The sequence below is a fragment of the Podarcis bocagei genome, assembly GCF_964188305.1.
Source record: "Podarcis bocagei genome assembly, chromosome: 2".
NCBI lineage: Eukaryota > Metazoa > Chordata > Lepidosauria > Squamata > Lacertidae > Podarcis > Podarcis bocagei.
The window spans coordinates 66009610-66032874 of NC_138126.1; the positions used below are offsets into that span (position 1 = coordinate 66009610).

At 40.8% G+C, this 23265-nt stretch overlaps 1 protein-coding gene across 2 annotated transcripts in view; it reads right to left on the minus strand.

Moving 5' to 3' along the window:
• The window catches only part of SGCD (sarcoglycan delta), a 400176-nt gene that overhangs the window by 72197 nt on the left and 304714 nt on the right, over positions 1-23265 (minus strand). For both annotated transcript variants that reach the window (XM_081181154.1, XM_081181153.1), the window contains one exon: positions 979-1066. In XM_081181154.1, coding sequence (XP_081037280.1) covers positions 979-1066 — 88 coding nt within the window. The remainder of the gene's footprint in view (positions 1-978; positions 1067-23265) is intronic.

The window sequence follows — 23265 nt, forward strand, 5'->3', positions numbered from 1 at the left end:
ACAAACTGCACTATCTTTGCAATTGCACTGCAGCTAAATTCTATTATCCTGCAACAGAGTCACTCGAGTGCTCTGCATTTTCTGCCTGTACATGGCAAATGATCAACCAGCCCAACAAGCTCCCCTCCCGCTTCCCCTTTTTCTTCTTGAATGTGATAATCTGGGATTGAATTCTGGGGTGAATTTATTTCCTCTCCTCAAGGCAATTTTCACACATGCAACTAAAAATAATTGCCGGCTGAAACTGTTTATTTAATTATTTAGCACTCTCACTTGAGGCCAGGTGTTATATAAGCAAAGCAGGCAATCTAATTTCACACACAACAAAATGTTTATGGATTGCCGATGCCGTCTCATGGAACAGCTTTTCTCCCTTGCCAGGCTCCTTTCTTTCTGAGTAATCCCTCTTGCTGCAAAGGCACACATGCACTCAAAAGCAACATGTCTGCTGGGGTTTTTTTTGTTTTTTTAGAAGCATCAGTTTCCCTGTTAAACATGAAACATACCATTTCATGAACATAAATGGTACTTATCAGCACAAGCGATTTACTTTTAAAAAGGGGTTTCGGAAACCTTTAAAAGACAAGAGTGTATCCCTGCTGTGAATATTAATCAGTTAAGTGTCAGTCGTCCTGGGTAAGTTTAAATTGTCCAGGGACATTCCTGTGCCTGTTACAAATCAAAGATCAAAATGACTATTCTCTTCCTGAACTTGTACTTGTACAAGTGACCTTTTGTGTCAGAATCTGCTTTAAAATGAAAATAATTTTCGGCTGCCTTATTAGAAATATACAGCCAGCTTCTTCTTCACCTCAGTTCTAACATTCTTATATTTTTATATTTCTAGACAGGCAGGATGGGTCATGGCTTGTACTGTACTAGATAAGTTAGTGATTATTATCCCATGGGCTAATGATCACAAAATACCCCATCACAGTGCCCTTTTTGTCTTCTTCTTCCTTTCCTCAGGCACCTTACCTGTTACAAGACGTGTAAGAACTTTACTCTCCTCATTGAGAATGTTCACTGTAACATTCCGAGCAGATTGGAAGTACAGAGGGTTGCCCTACAATAAGAGCACAAGAGAAAATGAATGAGACGGGCACATCGCTTCTCACTAGAAAACGTACTGTGCTCTTACGAAACCTGCAAGACATGAGTGCCCAAATCCATGTACCTATATTTGGTCAAATACTTTCATGGCTCCTCTAAACAAAATGCTTGCTTAAAGGATTACATAGGGTCATATACTTTTATCATAGGACAAAATGTCACATGGTCCCTGTAGTTAATCGTTCATTTTTAAAGGTCTGGCCCAGGGCAAAATAAACAGTGATCTGCCTCACACAGGGTTTAGTAGTGCCTAGAACCCTAAACGAATTAGGCCCCAAATATCTGAAAGACCACCTCCTTGCCTACAGGCCCTCTTGGGGCTTAGGAATGAAAGAGGAGGGGCTATTTGTAGTTCCACTGCTCTCAGAAGTTTTTTGGGGAACTGACAGTCGCAGAAAGGGCATTTTCTGTAGCAGCCCCTGAACTGCCAACTCTCAACAGGACATAAGGCACCACCATATTACGGGGTTCTTAGAAATATCAGGTACATCACTGCACAATATATAATGCCAGTGACTGTGAAGAAAAGCTTTGACACAGGGTTCCACTAAGTTTAAATAAAATATGTAAGGGCGGTGTTTCATAGTCTTTGTTCACTTCCTTGAAAATGGATTCCAGAGTCAAACATGCATTTGAACATTCATACCAACTCTCATTCCAATAACTCAAACTTTCAAGTCATATATTGTGTTGTATTTTGTATTTGCCTTCCCTTTCCACCTTCTTATCGAGGGTAGAGCTGCTATTCAAACTCAAAACACAGAATTATGGCTTAAACGTGTATATGAAATTTCATACAAACAACCTGGCTCCTGCCCAAAATAATTCAAATTGGAAAATTAAGTCAAAGGACAAAACCATTATAAAAAATGTGAACTCTTGATTATTCAAAGATATTTGGGTTCATCAAACCAACTTCATCTCATGTTTCTGACATGTGGTTACCACAGAGCAATCCATTTTTGATTAAGCTGGGCTTTATGACATGGCAGAGAGAGAAATGTCCTGATCTAGCAGCATACAACATATTTTCTGGATCAGATTTATGGGTGCAGATTGAGTGCTGCATCCAGTGGCTGGTGCTTCTGCACTACCCATGTATCACCAAACTGATGGTCAGTGCTGTCATATATGAATATACAAAGCTGCCTTAGTCTTAAGACAAAATTATGGGTATATTCAACCCAATACTATCTATTCTGACGGGCAACTCCAAGTTTTCAAGCAGAGATCCAGTTCTGCTACCTTGCATCCTTAAGTATTTTAACCTGCATCCTCTTTATGCAATACATGTGTTCTACCATTGAGCTATGGCCCCCTCCTGCTCTTTGTTTTGGAACAGAGGAATAACATTGAATCCAGGATCCCTTCAGCAAGCGATTAGCACTATAAAGGCTCACAAGGCAGACCATTTAGTAGGAATACCCTCACCTAATGAGGTGGGGCTGTGCACATTGCTGTGTGCAAATACATCAAGATCTGACTTTGCCAACCTTTTTGTGGCACCATGTCTGCAAAAAGCCTGAGCTAAACTTTGCTTTTTGAAACAGGTGAAAGAAGCAAATTCAGAATCTAAAGCCCATATTTAATCTTTTATTGACACTACCTGAACTGATGACACGACACTGGCTTAATTTATTTTGAGCTACAAATTGAGCAGAAAATAATGGTGTGCAGTTCACAAGGTTGAAGCATTTGCAGTTGATAGTTAGCCTTTGATACAAAGGTACAGATGCAGTCTGAATAAATAACTGGGCTCTCAATGTCACAGGACCTCAAAATAAGCCTAGTGGAACCAGCAGACTGTGCCCTAATAAAGAGGTGTGCATATGACTCAAAATTATTTTGATACAACCCACCTCCCAGGAATGACATTTTCTCCATACAGATAAGGAACTGGAATTTGCTCTTCCAAATAAACCCTGGCCAACCCTAACTCACACACCTGTGTCCGAGAATGCTTTGCATCAGGTGCACTTCATAATTCACAGTCTGCCCTGCTTAGTTCAGGTTGTATAACCTAGTTCCCTTCTTGTAGATAGATGCATATTGAGTGTAAAGCAGCAACATTTCTGGGATGGTTTGCATGGGAACTTTGTTAGTGTGATGCCATGACACCTCATATGACACAGTCAGCATCTGCAGTGGATCAAGGCTTTGGGGATGCAGACCATTATTTATAGGTGCAGTTCTAGTACGAAGCAAAGACATTCCTGGGTGTGGCCAACTTAAAAACACTGTGCAACCAAATTTAGATTGAGGCTGTATGTGTGCTCCTATGACTCTTCAAAGGCATTTTAGAGTTTGGTGGTTCATATCCCAGTTATTAATTCAGCATCTCTGAATCAAAGAAAGAACTAGGAACATATTCAGCCTCAACTTAAATTAGCTCCAGCTTAATATTTAGTTCCAACATGGCCCATTTAAAAATGGCTTACAATATGGAGAGATATCCATTAGTAGGTGCCAGCTGAAATCTCTCATAAACTTTCCTTTTCAACGAGAAAACATGTTTTTGGCTCTAGTGGCAGTTGGTATTACTTATTTCTACAATGAGGTTTCTTTTTTATTTTTAAAATCACATGATCCAATAACCACTACACCCACTTAAGCTGTTCAACTAGCTCACCTCATCTGAGCCTTTCTGGAAAGGCCAGCAGACTTTTAGACTCCACTACTCCCTGTAATATGAAAGGGTGGGCTCCAGTGTTTATTACCATTTTGCATAAAATGAGATTATACTCTTTAAGAAATAACATTAGAGAAGCAAAGGAGCTCTCCTCACCCACAGAGGAGCCAGAGTACATTTTAAAAACACTTAACTGCTGCCCCTTTTTCAGACATTTAGTTCACGGATTCAGAGACCTTTGGTTCTTGTGGTTTGCAGAAAACTAAATCTGTCTGATGGAAGAGCCACTGTTGTATTAGTCTGCTAGTAGAGAATTTTTTCAAGCACTTAGATTACTGCCCACTTAGGTTTCCATAACTCATTCCATTAAAGGCTAAAAAAAGGAGCTAACACCCAGGATTTATCTTTCTCTCAGAGACACTGCACAATTAGCATCTAATGCCTTCTGCTAAAGCACATAGGAGCACTTTTATTTTCTGACACACAGTTCTTTAAACACATTTCTTGTACAGTGGTATCTCGGGTTACAAGCACCTCAGGTTACAAACACTTCAGGTTACAAACTCCACTAACCCGGAAGTAGTAGCTCGGGTTAAGACCTTTGCCTCCGGATGAGAACAGAAATCGTGCAGCAGCTGCAGTGGGAGACCCCATTAGCAAAAGCGCACCTCAGGTTAAGAATGGTTTCAGGTTAAGAACAGACCTCCGGAACAAATTAAGTTCTTAACCTGAGGTACTACTGTACATTCTGTTGAAAGAATCGGGTTGCTCATGCTTTCTCTCTCTCTCACGTCAAGTTGCAATGAAAAGCACACCTTTTTTCTTTTTCTGAAATATATGCATATAAACGCACACAACACACAGAATTTGGTGCCACATTCATTTCTCTGCTGCATTAGGGTACAGGTTATACCAATACAGAATCATCAACCTAAATAGTGAGAATGATCTGTGCCATGGCACCCTAGCACATGTGAGGTCTAGCAGCCATGGAGTCACCTTCCCAGCATGGGTATTGCTGTTGCTTACTTGCACAGGATGGCACTCCCATCAGTACACTCACATGGCCCCATCCTTGCCACTGCACTGGTCCAACCCTGCCCAGGTAAGCTGAACTGATGTTGGTCTTAGGAGGGCAGCGCTGCTTCACCACATGGGTTGCTACAGGTGAGGTCACAGCCATGCCTCATCCTAACTGTATTTGCAACATAGCCTGATTCAGAAAAGATAAGCGAGTTGAACCTGACTATCCCCTTGATTGCACTGTTGTATTTGCATGGAGATGACTTTTCCGGACACATCGCTTTCACAAGCTGGCTTGCTAAAAAGTTTAAAGACACATACAAATACAAATATGACTTACAGTTTACAATTTCAACCACTGATATGAAATGAGTGGCAGCTAAAAATGTTCCAACGCAGCACATTAACCAAACACGGACTGAAATAAAAACATATTCAGAGTTCTCTTCAACCAGCAGTAATGAAGCAACAATACTTCTTCCCAAAAAGGATGTACGTGTGGCTTTATTTAGTACGTGTGGCACCACACCTGCCAGTCTAACAACTCCTATTAGTGGGCTATGTTCACAGATACAGTTCTTGAAGTTCATATGGGTTCACATGTTCCTTCTTGGTACAAAACGTGTAGCACTCCGAAGTCCAAGACGACCACCATGAATTGGGCAGCCCGTGTGACCCATAAATAACTGGTGTAATATGACCTGAATGTCTAGTTCCCACAAGTGTTCTGGCTGACATACTCTGCATCCATTGCAGCTCCCAGACTGTATTCAAGAGCACATAGAGTACACTGCAATAATGGCTGTAACTAAAGCATGTGCCACGGAAGCTAGTAGTGTCTGCTTTCTCTTGACAGAGCCGCAGCTGTCGAACTAGCCTCAGGTTTACTATCTCATCTGCTGTTTACGAGAACTCCGTAAAAGATCATGCCTTTTTAAAAACTGCAGCTTGCACTCCTGTCACCACTTCACTTGTTTCACCATGACTGATCCACTCTAATTGCAGTTGCTTGAAATGATTATACTATATATACATAATTTTTCAGTCTGGTAGCTCCACTCTGTCTATAAGACAAATGTTGTTTTTATTGATTTCGTTGGTCCCTGAATTAGGCCCTTCAGCTCTCTCAGCAGTTTTAGGAAATTAGATGAAAATCATCATCATCATCATCATCATCATCATCATCCAGGCTGCTTTATGCTGTCTTGGATTAATGTTTTTCCCCCCTATTGATTTTTGTTGAATTTAATCATGATGTTTTATTATTTACTATTTGCATTATTTCTAGTATTATTTTAGCATTTTTTCTTTGTTAAGACAGCAAGGAATGTGTACACACAGGCAGCTGTTTACATTAGTTAAATCATCATCATTATCATAGATGAAAAGATCAACTATTTAGACATCTTTCAGGCTGGTTCTCCTAGGGTATTATCCACAACATTGCTGTACTTCTCTGTTTATAGGGCTGGACACCTTTTTTTTTTTTTTTTGCTTGAGGGTTGAATTCACCCAAGGCCAAGCCTCCAGCACTTGCATGTCAGAAGCAGGTGTAGCCACCATGTGCTCTAGGGTGATCTCTGCGGTTCATCTGAGGCTGGGAGTTCTTGCCCTCTTTCAGCTCATCAGCTAATCAACAGGTCTGATGCCCAGGGAGAAGCCTGCTTTCATCCTCATCAGGGCGCTGGCCTGAGTTGGGTGAGGTTTAAATCCAGGCTACTTTTTTTTGCATGTGTCATCTCCATCTCATTTCTACATTAATCCGCACAAAAATACTTATTTTAAAACAGATTTCTCTCCTCAAAATAAACATTTTTAGAACCATGCAGATCAAGGAAGTGCAGAAGCCAGGGTGTAAGTGAATTATAATCTGCACATTCAACCAGGAGGTACGAAACCAGGTCAGTTTGTATTGGATTTCACAAAGGTAAATTTTCTAACCGCCCCTTCAGCTACATAGGGAAGTTCAAATGTGTCCGCATGCAGGTGAAGCTGTGGAGCACGAGGAACTCTGCAGAAGAGTAGGCAGTAGCAGGCTGCCTGGGTCAAGAGGACAATCTCATAGTCAAACTAAGAAGAAGAAACAGGCAACACCTGCTCTGCTGGCTCTGGAGGTGTGGGGAGGGATGCACAGGGCTGGTGCTTCCCATGATGGTGGTGATGATTTTATTTACATCTAAATACTAAAACCAATTCCGATGAAAGCAATCAAGAAAACACTAAAAACAACGACAAGGCCATCTTCAAGGGTGTGTGTAGGCGACAAAGCACTCTGCTGCCTCCTCTGGGAGAGAGGGGAAGGCTGGCACAACTAAAAATTGCAGAAGAAACAGCCGTGTTTCAGTATGTTCACATACGGGGGGGGGAATGTTAGGGATATGTGGGAGGCTGGGATTGTGTGATGGTGTTGCTGGTATGAACCAGGGCCTCTATGTAGGAGATAGACAATTTGCACAATTATGGCCCTATAGTGAACTGCTATGATCATTCATATCCCTCTTGGTAAAAGCACTGGTTCACACAATGTGTGCTCTCAGGCTTGAGCAGCGTCAGAACCAGAACTCTGTCACATCGTGATGCCACAACAAATTACGGTATCCCAGTATGTGTATATCAGACATAAATAAAATTAAACTGGAATTCCGATCCCTGCAATATTTGCACTTGCCTAGCTATCTACTTCAATGGAGCAAAGATATCACGGCTGACACATCATTATCACCTACGTAAGACTCCAACATTTGTTTTTAACACCTTAGCAACATCTGAGTGTTTGCAAACACTCCATGGATTCTCACCCATTCGTCTTCCCACACACATCCAAATGCCACATGGACAGCTATGAGAAAGACTAGCAGTACTCTGGAGTGAAGCAGATGTTTCTTTCCAATGGGGAAGGGGAGAATAATGGATTTGTTAAAATTCAGAGGAAAAGTTAAGAATGATGAACTGAAAGTTTTAACTATATTGTGGTTCTGAAAATGAAATATAACCCAGAATAATATTTGATAGCATTTGTTTCAAATTAGAAACTTTAAAAAAATCCTCTTCATTTGTGCAAGATTTCTCTGTAAGAAGCGTAATGTTTAGGGGCTATAATTATAGATATCAGGAATGAGGATTGGCATAAAACAGGGAGGGGGAAATTAGAAATAGCTGCCCCCACATCAATGGTCAGACATACTACGTTGTCATGACAGATCATGGAAAATGTTGCAACACAACATTCAGCGCAACACCACCACCCTGCAAACAACAGGGACAGCATAACTCACACAGTATAGTGTGTGACATGGGGCTATAGCTCTGACCTTGTGTTGCACAGACTTATTATTCATAAGCTGGAATTTTGGTGACGGGAAACTATGGCAAAAGAACACTTTGCACAAAAGTTAGCACTTTTCACAAGCAGTGTGTCTTGAGCACTACTCTGCCTGTAACTGTGTTGTAACTCCGGAGACTGTAACCTCCATCACCCAAGTCCATTCCAACTTAAGAACTGGGGATGTGACAGGGCAGATCACTCCACACAAGTAAGCAAGGGAAGAAGGTAAGCATGCTAGAAAGCATTACTGCCGCCACCACTTCTCATGCCTTCCCTACTCATCGTCTGACATATGTGATTACTGTATGTTATCTGAACACTCAGGTGACACCCCTCCTCCTTAACTATCCCTCGCTCCCTCCTTCCCAAAAACTTATTGTAGGTATTGTCTCAAGCACAATCCCTTGATGGCATGCAACTAAGCTTTACTCAGACCAAACCTACTGAAATTAATGAAGGTGACTAAGTTAGTCTATTCGGAACCCTCACGTTGCTCCCAGAGATGCTAAGTGTGTCTCATTTTTTACACCATTTTGTTTGTTTCGTTTCTGCTGCGTTCACCCCTCCACTCCTGTACTGAATAAACACCTAGAATACAGCAGCTTTTCTGCTGCTGCAGTAGCAGCATAACTCCCCACCCGCCACCCACCATCCATCGGTATAAATAAGATGACCCTGTCAATAATTTATAAACTAGTTGCAGACCGTTTTTAAAAGCTTAAAGCGTGTCCTTAAATTACAATTCCCGCAAGGCTAGTGTCCCACATAAGGAAATATTTCTGAATTATAAACAAGATTGCTATAAAAATGACGATCTTTTCCAGAAATAGGCCTGCATACCTAACTTTGTGTATAAATTCTGTCTCACACAAGTTTCTATTATGGAAGATATTGCCAGCAATTTTGTATTGTAGCCAACAAACTATTATAAATATTCCATAGATTTCTAGACCAGTAACAGTTGTATGTACAACCCTCTGTAAATTGTTAATATTACCTACCAATAGGTTTTCTCCAGAAAACTTATTGGTAGATAATGGACAGATAACACAAAAGAAAATTAAGTTAAAATAATATATCCACAGATATATTACAAACTGTAAACTGTATCTTTGACTAAAATTATTTTAAACCATAGATGACCAAGCCAAACAACAACAAAAACTTATAGTGCTTCTGGGTTATACTGATATTTCCGAATAGGATACAACAATATTGTAAAGCCACAATATGGTCCCCTTCCCTCACCTTTCATTCTGCTCAGTTCACTATGTCATAGTTGAGATGCCCTGAGGCGCCTCTTAGGCCTGACATCCAGTATGGTGGAACCAGTCATGTTGCCCTAAATCTGACTCTGGTGCTGGAAGCATGATGTGAATGCATTCTCAAAGTACAAACAGACCACATCTTCACCGGAAACTGTTTTGTAGAGGAACTGAAAACACATCCTCTTTACCACTTATTTCAACTCTTTTTTAAGACCTCCCACTGCAGCTTTGTAATAATGCTCATGTTGCTGGTTGTCCCATATATGCCATCAATTAAAATGTGTGATTTATGCTACAGGAAATGGCATTCGAAAGGTGCAGCAAATATGTCAATACAATACAGTATGCTTTGTAAGTAATCAGCGAGCTACCCAGCAGAACATGAGGGTTGGGTTTTTTTGCAACAATTAATTAAATAAATGAAATTGACCGATAACCCACTACACTCAATACATAGCAAAATGAATCACAGCACCCCACTCTAGTATTGCCTTCTGCTATCTTACTTCCGAGGGAAATGCTGAAAGCTTCTTGGTCAAATACAACACTGTAAAAACTCAGTGACTAACAGTTTGTATGTACTTTTAAACTCATCTATGCCTGTACTTTTTTTTTTAAAAAAAGTATTAGATATTTTATATAGATTTATTTGCCTTAATCTACAGAAGTTATATGGGAGAAAAGACCTGCAAAATTACTAAGTCATTTTTCCTGTAGAACTTTGAAAGTAATTTAAATATAACATCTCATGGTTAGTATTTTTTTTCTACATCTGGGAGTGGGGGGGGGGGAGAGAGAGACAAGTTAAAGTAAATCCAGTAGGGTCCAAAAATCAGAATATCAGAAAAGGCAAGTAAGAGGCAACATAATGGAAGTTTATAAAATTATTTATAGCATGGAGAAGAGAGGAAAATTTTCTCCCTCTCTCATAACACTAGAACTTGTCCACATCATCTATTGAAGCTAAAACTTGGAAGTTTCAGGACAGATTTAAAAAGTACTTCTTTATGCAGTACATAGTCAAGCTATGGCTACCAACCTGCATGGCTTTTAAAAGAGGATTAGACAAATTCATGGAGGAGAGGGCTATTGATGGCTACTAGCTACGCTCTAGGGACGTGGGTGGCACTGTGGGTTAAACCACAGAGCCTAGGACTTGCCGATCAGAAGGTTGGTGGTTCGAATCCCCGTGATGGGGTGAGCTCCCGTTGCTCGGTCCCCGCTCCTGACACCTAGCAGTTCGAAAGCACATCAAAGTGCAAGTAGATAAATAGGTACCACTCTGGCGGGAAGGTAAATGGCGTTTCCGTGCACTGCTCTGGTTCGCCAGAAGTGGTTTAGTCATGCTGGCCACATGACCTAGAAGCTGTACGCCGGCTCCCTCAGCCAATAAAGCGAGATGAGCGCCGCAACCCCAGAATCGGCCACGACTGGACCTAATGGTCAGGGGTCCCTTTACCTTTACCTAGCTACGCCCTACCCTCCAGATTTGGAGGCAGCAATGCTTTCAAATATCAGATGCTGGAAACCATGGGAGTGCTCTTGTGCTTGAATCCGGCTTGCAGGTTTCCAACTGAGGCACCTGGTTGGGCATTGCAGGTACGGGATGCTGGACTAGATGGACCAGTGGCTTAATCCAACAGGCTATTCTTATGGCACTCTTCAAAGAGATATGCTTAGAAATAATACTGTTTAGAAAAAAAAGGAGAAAAAGAGAAATAGGTTTTCAAATAGGGATATAAGTGAGTGGTAGGGCACTCACCAGGCACAGAGAACATTGCAGGTCCAGTTCCTTACATCTCTAGCTAAAATGTAGCAGGTGGAAAGAACCAAAATTCTGATGCCATGCAGAGTTAAAGGTAAAGGGTAAAGGGACCCCTGACCATTAGGTCCAGTCGTGACCGACTCTGGGGTTGCGGCGCTCATCTCGCTTTATTGGCCGAGGGAGCCAGCGTACAGCCGCCAGGTCATGTGGCCAGCATGACTAAGCCGCTTCTGGCAACCCAGAGCAGCGCACGGAAATGCCGTTTACCTTCCCGCCGGAGTGGTACCTATTTATCTACTTGCACTTTGACGTGCTTTCGAACTGCTAGTTTGGCAGGAGCAGGGACTGAGAAACGGGAGCTCACCCCGTCACGGGGATTCGAACTGCTGACCTTCTGATCGGCAAGTCCTAGGCTCTGTGGTTTAACTCACAGCGCCACCCATGTCCCTCCAATAGAGTTACTGCCAGTCAAAACACATAGCACCTGGCAGACTGACCAATGGTTTGATTCAGTAAGTATAGCAGCACCCAGTTTGGACAATGAAAGCTACCCTCTCCTTCCGGCAGTGTCACATTACAAGGAAGCTTGTATGTACAGGCATAAAAGAACTGAACTGCCTTTGAAATGCTCATCTGCCAGTCGTGAAATTAAAATTACCTAAAAGGGAAAATATAAACCAGTATTTGAAAGGATGGAAGGGAAAATACATGCTTCAAGAGAATGTGATGCTTGCTTCTTCACAGAACCAGAAAAACACAGCAGATGATGCAGATTACGTAGGCAGGGTTCAGAGTGCAACCTCACATGATTGCTTGCAGGAGTGTGTAGTACCATTAACAGTTTTGTAACCTGATGGGGGACCAAACAGAAGGGCTTGCCGACTGAATTGGATCTCAGGTTATGCCTGTGAAAAGGTGTTGCCTGCTCCGCAAGCATTCTAAGCTATATATTGTTAAAAGAATGGTTGTACACATTCCTGTCATAGCGTCAATATCTAACATTAGTCTTCAGTCTAGAATCATAGCGTTGAAAGGGACCCTGAGGGTCATCTAGCCCAACCCCCTGCAACGCAGGAATCTCAGCTAAAGCATCCATGACAGATGATCATCCAACCTCTGCTTAAAAACTTCCAAGAAAGGAGTGTTCACAACCTCCCGAGGGAGTCTGTTCCCCTAAACAGCTCTTACTGGCAGAAAGTTCTTCCTCATGTAAATCTGCAATAGCAGAATTGTTTCCACAAAATTATGTGGTATCCAAAATTGTGCTGCAATTATACTATTACTTGATTATTTGAACATATCCCCCCATCTTCTTCTGTTCCTGACTTTGACCTTTGAAGCAGGATGTTCATGTAATTAAGCCTCTTTTCTTTGCAAAACTTTAAACTTGACAATATAAGCTTTCAAAGAAGAATGAGGACAATCTGTGAATGGAATGGATAATGAAGGAATAATAAAACAAACACACTCCCATTCTCTAGTACATGTCATATTCATTTGTAAAGTTGATTGCCTTTAAGAAGGAGACAATGGGTTTTTAGCACAGATGTAAAATATTCTCCAGTCTTTTTCTCTCGGTAAACAAACCATTTTCAGAAAGAACAAATAAAATAATGCAATAGTGATCGGTAAGAATTTTATACCAAATTTGATTGGGAGACAATGTTGTCTTCTCTAAGTCTCTGTGACCTTTCTTGGTGTGGAATCTTTAATGGGCTGCCCCAGTCTCCAATGTGGTAGCATCATTCTTTTCAAATACCTACTTCCAATTTTTTAAAAATACTGAAATACATGCATTTTTATCTTCCCCAAAATAACAAAAATCAAATGAGCAGTTTCAGAAGCAGACATGAGCCATCCTGGACTGCACTTCAGATAAACTGGCTTACACTGACTGAACTCTTGCTGGCGGAGAGGGCTGTCCTTGAACAATGAGGGTGGATTGTGGTGGAAAGCATCTCCCAAAGTGGACTGAACGACAACATTCAAATAGATCATTAGTACTTTTATACTAAAAAAAAGGTCCCACTCTTAATGTGCATATAACACTGGTCCTGAGAGATCTGCATTGGCTCCCAGTATGCTTCCAAGTACAATTCAAAGTGTTGGTGCTGACCTTTTAAGCTCTAAACGACCTCAGTCCTGTATACCTGAAGGAGCGTCTCCACCCCCATCATTCAGCCCGGACACTGAGATCCAACGCCAAGGGCCTTCTGGCGGTTCCCTCATTGTGAGAAGTGAGGTTACAGGCAACCAGACAGAGGGCCTTCTTGGTAGTGGTGCCTGCCCTGTGGAACACACTCCCATCAGATGTCAAGGAAATAAGCAGCTATCCTATTTTTAAAAGAAATCTGAAGGCAGCCCTGTTTAGGGACGTTTTTAATATATAATGCTGTATTGTTTTTAACACTCGATTGGGAGCCATCCAGAGTGGCTGGGGAAACTCAGCCAGATGGGCGGGGTATAAATAAATTATTATTATTATTATTATTATTATTATTATTATTATTATTATTATTATTTACTGTATACTTCTTTTTAAAATAGCTTTGCCTTTTACTCTTCAACATTTATTTAGCTTGCTTCTGACCAATGAAACTCCCAGCACATTGCTCTCCATGGGTTGCTATCTATCTAAAGGTCTCTAACCCATTTTATACCTTGGATTATTCAAGGACAAGAAGCACGGACTACACAATAAGTAACAATTTCCCCCTGGAATTGACAATAAACATACAATTTATTTTAGGAATCTCAAGGGAAAATTAAAATGTCAGCCAATGTTGAAAGATACGGACTCTGGACGTACACTGAACCAACCACATAATTATTTCACTGCCTGGCCAAATTTATCTTGCATTCCCTCATTCTGTATATCTGCCCACTTTCAAGGCCACGAGGACAGGTATTGAAACACAGCTTGATTGGCTGCTCTGCACCCTTCAGTGTAATAACTTCACCCCGGGGCATTGCATAATCCTGTAGTTTTCACATTTTATACAGTCCCCCCCCCCATTCATTTCTGCCTTGTTGTGACAGGAAGCTTCGTAAACTTACCATTGTGATATAGCCAGGAGTCTGGCTTTTTTTTTTTTTTACTCTGCTAGTAGTAAATTTGAAGGAAGAAATGGTCAAGGTGAATAGCTCCATTATCTTTAAAAGAATTTCCCGTTTAACCAAAAAGGCAATCAATTGCTTCCATGTAAGAAAAGGCTGACAAAAGACCCCAGTAGAAACCAATCTGCTATAGAAAGTAGTGGCTGGGCATGGAGCTTCGGGCAGCACCAGAATTGAGCCAAATATGGTCTTGAGTCCAAACCTTTGAATTTGGTCTTGAAAAGGACTGCCCTTCAGCCACTGGCATCATTTGTCTACTGTCATCTTCCAAGTATTCCCCGCGCCTTATATTGCCACTATTTCAGTATTGTTAAAATGTACTCAGTATGGACTATGTCTATTTTAAATCAGGAGTGGGGAACCTGAGGACCTTCAGATGATGTTGATGGATTCAAACTACCTTCAGCAGCCTCAGTCAGCATAGCCCACAGTCAGGGATTATGGGAGCTGTAGTCCAACAACACAGGGAAGATGATAGGCTCCCCATCCTTGTTTAAAATATTTGTGTGTGCGGGCTCTCTCTCTATGCTGGAGATGTCATGTAAGCCCATGGGTCTCTGAAAATGTGTCTGTTCTGGACACAGTCTAGGTATAAAAGAAACCATACACAGAATGAGCATGGAAGCTGCACAACTGATCAACCCAACAAACGTAATTCATCTGTACAAAGCAATTCAGCCAAATCTAAACAACAATAACACATGGTGTCAAGCGTTCAGGGAAGCTCCCCTACTGGCAAAGTGGTTTATTTCTAAATCTCATTCCAGGGAATGTCCAAATATACAAGACTGAGAAAATAAATGAACTGGGTAGCTATAAATACACAGTTACACACACAAATCAAGCATTCAAGGATACTCACAGGAGAATATTCTAAATTAATTAAAATGGGACAAGAAAACTTACAAAAGAAGAAGAGGTTGGCGCTTTTCTGTATTTTTCATTCACAATAAACAGTCACAGCCCATAACTGAGAGTGGTTCCTGAAGTTTTAAACCCAGCGCAAAGAAGAAGAGATTCTGAACTGGTTGTTGCAGAGGGCCAACTCCAAGTTTGTGAGTGCTTATCACACATACAGCAATCTGAATGAGAGTCACTTTCTGTAACAACAGCTGAGAAGAAATGGCAAACTTTCATAGATTCATAACTTGGCTGATAGAATCTATGTATCAAAGGTCTGCATATGCTAGCTTGCTGACAGATGATAGATAGATGGCAAAAATGTGCCCATCAAAGCAAGATGCTAAAGTGACTTTCTTTGTAGGGAAAGTAATCTACTATAACTATGGTTGTTTTTGAAAGGAAGAGTAAAGCAGTGCTTAAATGAACAATGCTATGAAGACATGATCCTGTGGAAGTCTCCAGGATGACACCCATGCAGGTATGAAGGTAGAAACTGTCAGAATTCACCCACAACCTGTCCTGTGGAAATAGCAGGCTATTAGGTCCAGAAGAGAGAATGATGAACTGTGTGAGTAGAGAAACTAGTGTCAATACAGGCAAAAGGAGCAAGCTGTCCATATTTAACTTTTATAAACAATGTTGATTATGTATTTGATTTAGCAGCCTATGAATAGGAGCAATTTGAAAGGCTTCATTTGAGTTCCTTCACTTGCCCCTTAAATATGCAGCAAACTGGTTTGACTGCATTACAGTCATACCTCGGATTGAATGTGCTTCGAGATGAGCGCGTTCGAGTTGCTCCCAATGACAACCCGGAAGTAACGGATTTCGCCGCTTGCACATGTGCAGACGCTCAAAATGACGTCACGCGCATGTGCAGAAGCGGCAAAAACCGACGCGCTCAGGCACAGACATGCCGTCGCTAGTTATGTTCTAGATGCGAACAGGGCTCCGGAATGGATCCCGTTCGCATCTAGAGGTACCACTGTATTAGGCCAAGCTTGTGCCTGGTGGTGGTAGGGGAATACTATAGCAGTATTATTTTTGTGAAGACTATTCAAAAAGGCACCAAATTATGAGTTACTAGAGTAGTCGTTCTTCAGGGTTCAGCTCCTTCTCCAGGATTTCAAGACACTGAATCTTTATGTTGGGAATGCCTGCTTCTCATCTCTAATTGGCTTACACACAAATGCACACACATGGAGACCACTGTGCACAACTTCCCATTTCACACACTGATGAACCTTATTTTGAACTGTTAATAACATAATCTAGCTCAAAACACCTTGGCTTTTACCACTAGACAAGTTACTGTGGTCATATGTTGTTCTTGTTTTTACATGAAAACTAATACAAATTATTTGGACAAAAACAAAACAAAACGGTTTTTAAGTAAAAGGTGTGGGGATGTCCAGGAGACTGAAAAAGGAAGGCTAATAAGTGGAAACCACCTTCTTTAATGGGACACGGCTGGTGCTGTGGGTTAAACCACAGAGCCTAGGACTTGCCGATCAGAAGGTCGGCAGTTCGAATCCCCGCGACGGGGTGAGCTCCCATTGCTCGGTCCCTGCTTCTGTCAACCTAGCAGTTCGAAAGCACGTCAAAGTGCAAGTAGATAAATAGGTACCGCTCGGGCGGGAAGGTAAACTGCGTTTCTGTGCGCTGCTTTGGTTCTCCAGAAGTGGCTTTGTCATGCTGGCCACATGACCCAGAAGCTGTACGTCGGCTCCCTTGGCCAATAAAGTGAGATGAGCGCTGCAACCCCAGAGTCGGTCATGACTGGTCATAATGGTCAGGGATCCCTTTACCCTTTAACTTCTTTAACTGGATCAATGAGTCTTCCATGAGCTCTTTTTTTTTTTTTTTGGGTAAACCATCACTCAGAAACATCTGCACTAAACCTTTTATTTGATAAGTGTTAACAAAGCAAGACTGCTAGTAAGAAAAGAAGACTGCTATAATGGATCTGGCAGTGTTACTGGGCATCAGTCTTCATGCTAACAATAGAGTTTTATGTCTGGAAATAATCCCGTCTCCATTCTTGATTTCCCCCCCTAATAATTACAGTAATAAAAGAACAATATTAACTGCTGTATAAACAAAGCTCAAACCTATAATTTTCTTTTTAGAAGGCACTTTTTGAAAGAAAAGATTTGTGAGTGTAAGACTTAAATTACTATTCTATGAGAATGTAACAGAAAGGTCTGTCTCTGTAGAACTGGCATTTTCTGCTGTTGGGGTATTTCTATGTTCGATGTAGAACATGCAATATTATATAGCAAATTGTTTAGACTAAAAAGAGAGGCTTCTTTTCCTCCAATCTGTCTCATCAGCTGCTTTGCAGCTGAGTTCATCTGAAAATTAAATTACATTATGTTTGTAGACTTTTTTCTTCTTCTTCTTTTTAAAGGCCACCCTCTTATGTCTGGCTCAGCTTCCTTGCCAGATTCTTTACTTTATTTGTTCGTAATTAGTAGAAGACTCCAGATGTCAACAAGAAATTGATAGAAATACAATTTTCAAAAGGTACGCAACTGTTTGTGTCAGAGTTCGAGTTCAGTAACGGTAATGTTGTGAATACATCTTTTTAACCTTTGTAAGTTACTTCCACTACATACATATTCATATAAAATTTCATGCGCTGTAGTATTGCTATGTCTCGTGGGTCTCATATGCATAGCCAAATCCCACTAGTGTTCAGAGAACAGGATTGAAAGTAGATTCATTTACTGTTCATTATGCAAATGCAGGGCACTTTTTCTGATTTTGCTGATAAAAATTCTATGCTACAGAGCTATAACTTTCAGAACTCTTCGGGATAAGCACACACCCAAATTCAAAAATACACTGATTTTCATTGAACATTCTTCCAAGTAAGTGGAAAAGTGTTGCAGCCCAAGCTGAGGATATGACTACTACATAAATTATAGTGTTACTCTGAAACTGTCTGTAATCAGTCTTCAGCTCTATCTGGGTGGGAATTCATGCTCAATTGTCACTGCATTCCCCATTATCCCGCCCAATTTTCTCTCTATGTGTGCTTCATCCCAATGGTGAGTGGGCTGAACTGGTACAGACATCGCTATGGATTTACTCTGTCACCATATTTGGGGCCTAGGAGGATTTTTTCCCTGTAGACAAATTGGTTCATCTGTAGGTTTTCACCTGCCTCGTAGCAAAGGTCACAACTTTGGTGGTTAAGGCATTGAGTGGTTTCTTTTATCACCAGGGCACCCTGTTAAAAAGGGTCCTGGAAGGGGTAGAACCATCTGAGTGTCCACACAGGGGCTGGTGGGTTATAGAACCCCTTTCAAGAGGTAGCGCTGGTGAGAACATCACACTTGACCCATGTGAAGGGGCAGTGTTCATGCCAGGGCTGACCCATCCCAGGTTCAACTAGCAGATGGGTTGGTTTGGGGTTAGATGCTTACCCAATGGTTTGCCAGCTTACATCCGTTATCAATAAAGTTGTAGCCTCATTTAACCTGTCCAATGGTCTCCTGTGTCTTATTATCATGGTCACACACCATGCCTTATGCACCTGGGCCATGCAAAAGATAAGCAAGCGAAGATAATTATAAGAATACCTACAAAAGGTGGGTGAAATTACACTAGAGCATTTGGAAATTGTCAGTGGCTAGCCTACAGGAGGAATGTCCTTAACATTTCTTGGTTGGAGCATCCCAGCATCCCTATGAAAGGAAGACCTGAGTGAAAAGAGGCATAGGTCTGCTGGCACAATCAGAGCTATGCAGTTCCTGCAATAAGGTATCTATCAATCTGTGCCAACAGATAGCCATTGTTTAATTTCCTTTTCTGCCACTACATGCATTAGCACAGTGTAGGCCACTTTTGTCACACCCTTCTGTTTGTCGACTGGCAGTGACAAATACAAAGCTGTCAATTGGCAAAACTAGCATAAGAATATATACCGGTAAAACATATGGATAAAATTATATGTGTTAAAGGCATGTCTTTGGCTTCAGAGGCATCATTGTTCAAGAAGCTTTAAATAATGCACAAATGATAGCACGAACTCATTTAAACATGGTCAAACCATAATCCAGACAAATATATATATGTTCTATTAAGGGCAATTAAAAGCAAAACAAAACCCAGTTTATTTTCACTAGCTGATAGTCGTGAGCACTGGAATTACTGGAAACCATTGAACAAAAACCCTTTCTATTGTACACTTAGAACAAACATAGTGAAATAATAAATGAAATAACAGAGAGACCATATTTCTAGCACCACCACCACCCCAGTAGAATCACATGTTCATCTCTTCATGTGTAACAGACCAGCTGCTGTTTGCTCTTGTTAAATTACAATTTAATCTTTTCTCAGCTGGGTGTATTAACTTATGTGTTTTCCTAGCATGTAGCACAAGGAGACTCAGAGGCTGGCTGAGATCTTTGTGTGTCATTCAAATGCTGTAAGTAACCATAATGCCAGAAAACATACCCATATGCTCAGAAAGGGGAAAGAATTCATAAGTGTCCAAATTCATCTACACCCATATGTTGATATGTAGGCAATACTTTTGGGCACACTGGCATATGTGGTATATGCGGCAACTGAAATGAAATCAATCAGAAGTCACAGCATGCAACCTGCCTAATTATGATAGAACACCTCACATATTTCATCTGTGCGAATCCACGTTTTGAACAACAGATGGTGTTGCTATGGGATCATAGCATCTTGAAAAGCTGCAGATGTACAACACTCATGCAACATACTGAAAACTGTCAACCTGTAGCCCTTTTTCAGAAGAGGGAATCAAGCAAAGGAGTTATCTAAAAAAAGAAGAAGATATGTACACATTTGAACTTCTAATGCTATTTTACATCAAAAATATGTAAAGGAAGGAAAAGCACACACACCCCAACCCAAACTCCTACATATCCTCAGCTTGTTGTAATCTGAGGTAGAAAAGACTAACTTACAAATGTTACAAAGTCGCCCAGAATCCATCACTGAAGAGAGCTTTTTGTCAAGTTTTCCTTGCTGCAAGTATGGTCTACCAGACTATGTAGATTGTATAGACTGGATCTCTACATTAAATTTTATATTTAATGTAGTGTTCTGCAAAGACTTAATGTAAAATTTGCCAAGTAATTATATTCTATTCGACCTTAACATTTGAAAGGGTGTCTCCATGAAATTTTGAATTAGATTAATTGAAACTCTCCTTGCTGATGTTTGAACTTTGACCGAGAAAGTAGAATAACTAGCAAAAGTCTAAAAGAATTCAGGTTGAGAGAGAAGTTCAGCATAAAATGTCCCAGAAGGTTATATTTCTGCTGACTACCACACAAGGACTATTCACCTTCAAGTTCAAGAGGAATACATTATAAGTATAACTATTTTGGGAAACCCCTGTTTAATCTCAAAAGCAAGATGACAAAAATGCTTATTGTCTGTTCAGTGCCTTCATAGGAGTTAGCAGAGAATTTCAGCAACCACCAAGATCACAGCAGAAACCCAAAAGACTTTATTGCATCTCAGTGCTATCACAACAAAGCCAGAAGAGTGAAGAACAAACACAAAACAAGAAGCTGATGAAATGCCATGTTAGATTTATGAAGACCAAGGTCTCCTTAACTTAGAAATGGTGAAGAATGAAATCCACCTTGATTTCAGTTCAGAGTTCAGTTCAGCAACAGATTAGTTAAAGTGAACTGTTAAATATAGACAGTTGAAAGATGAAAATTATTTTTCAGGTTTTACTAAATTTGCCTGCTGCAAAACGTATTCAGTGGCTCATGCCTAGTATTCTCCTGAATGTCAGTTCCCCCTGCCACAATCCTTATTCTGAAGTAAGGCCCATTATAATCGAATTCTGGCATTCTTAAATTACATCCATGAATTGGGCATTGAGCCCACATGCTGGCCTTGGCCTTCCATGCCCAACCATTCCACATTGAGTGGAAAGGTCTAAAGAAGGATCGTGAAGGGACATTTGGCTGAATCCATTCTGTGATCATGCATAGCTCCTGATCATGGACCATAAGCACGTTGACATGCTTACAATTCCCCTTTGGACCTTCTCCTTCACTGTGTGCACATCTGATTGTCCCTTTATCGGTTGGGTTGAATAAGGTTTCAGTGGAACTATGTTTTCATATGACTTTGCTCGTGTGTTCTTTCAGTTTTGACTGATATCATCTGCTCTGGAGATTAAGAGCTTGACTATATATTGCACTCTTAAGCAATCTCTTGACAAGAAGTGGTTCCTGAAAACAGTTTAGACACTTCTATTGGTCCAGTTCCTTCTAGCTACCACCATTTTATTTAGTGAGATGCAGGACTTTTGATGGTGGCCCATACTTTGTTGAATTCTCTCCTAAGGGAGAACCTCCAGGTTCTTTTGAAACTCTCAGGTGGCTGATTACCACGAAGAAAAAATGTGAAATAGAGTTTAGCCATTGTCCCATATCTTCTATACTGTTTAATTCCCTGACAAGTGTTCCATGGGTAATATATCCCAACTCCTAATATAAAGCACTCAGTTACCTAGAATTGGAGACATGAGGCATGAATGGTGCCAAAGCAGGATTTCCTCCCAAAGCAAATATGAGCTTCAGAAAAGCGATTTTTCTCAGCAACATGAGAGGAAAGGATTAAATTCTCTCTGTGTGCCTGATCCGATCCCTTTAACTGCTGGCACCCCAGGCTGATACAATTTGCACATAGGAACGCCCTGTCCCGAGCCCTGAACACTACATGCAAAGTCAGATTTAACATAGCATCTAGGTTAGTTCTAAGTGCAGAAATGGGTTGCAACACTTGGAGAACTGAAAGCTTTGAAAATGGTAAAGAAGGGTTAAAAAACAAATGAGAAATACAAGCAAGAAGGTATACATAAATGAATAGTCCCTTAGACATAATCAAAGCACAGAGAGAACAAGACGCTGCAGATGGAAAGAGGCAACTGCTTCACTAGACAAATGATCCTGCCTTATCCCCCAATCAACCTGATTGTTGGTAATTTTATTTATTTCTCTCCTTTGTGGTATTGATGTTTTACAAGGCAAAATCACATCACATTCTTTGGCTGTCACCACCTCAGGCTGTGATCTTGTCAGATCTCATCAACTAAGGAGGACTCAACCCTGCTTAGTATTTAGATAGCAGATCTGTAAAAAGGAGCCCAGCTTTGGAGGAAATGAAAAAGAGCAACTCAAAAAGGGTTCATTGTTGATTCTCAAATGGAACACTGCCAGTTCTCCACTGGGGCGGGAGGGGGGTGCCTGCCCATTGTGTTTTTAATGTTGTTTATAACCTGACATATAAATCCAAGAAGACAGACTCTCTTAGTACATTGAACATGACACAGTCAATCAAATTCAAGATAGCATTTTTCCATGAAAGGCCCATGTTCAAAAGAAATAGTGTTTTTGACAAGATTGCTAAGAGCCCTTTATTAGTTAATCATAATGGCTGAGTGCAGGTTTTGTGCTGCCAGTTGACTTACTACAGTTAGGTGAACCCATGGAATCACACACCTTTTGCTCTTCCTCCCTTATCCTTCCCCCTTAAAGTTATGCTTTTCTGCCTTCTCCTACTTACATAATAATTTCCCCCTTTTTATTTCAGAGCTGGTTGTGGTTAGCATTATGTCTGTTCATGAACCATAGTTAGCCCAAACCACAATCTCTGGTTTGATGTTTAGCATCATTACAGTACTGGCTAAAGATGTAATGCTAGTCATAGTTAGATTCAAATATGAAAGGACATGGGGAAAGTCCATGCAAGCAGTGATCAAAGAGCGTTCCTGACTCCCAAACCATAGTTACATCAGCAGCAAACTAATGTTTGCTACAACCTGCTTCCAATTCATTTCACAACAGTATTTATTTACTTTTTTCACTGTTGTTTCCCCCCCACTCACAAAATTGCCTTCAAATTCTGTATATGATTAAGTTCTCTAGAGATTGCTTTCTCCAATAAGACCCACTGCTTATTGAGACCAGATCCAAGTCCAGTGAGAGGGTCAGTGATAGTCCTACAACTATTACTACTACTACTATTATTATTATTTTATTGAATTGCTATACCGCCCTATACCCACAGGTCTCAGGGAATTCACTCTTCAGGGACACCCACCAAGCAA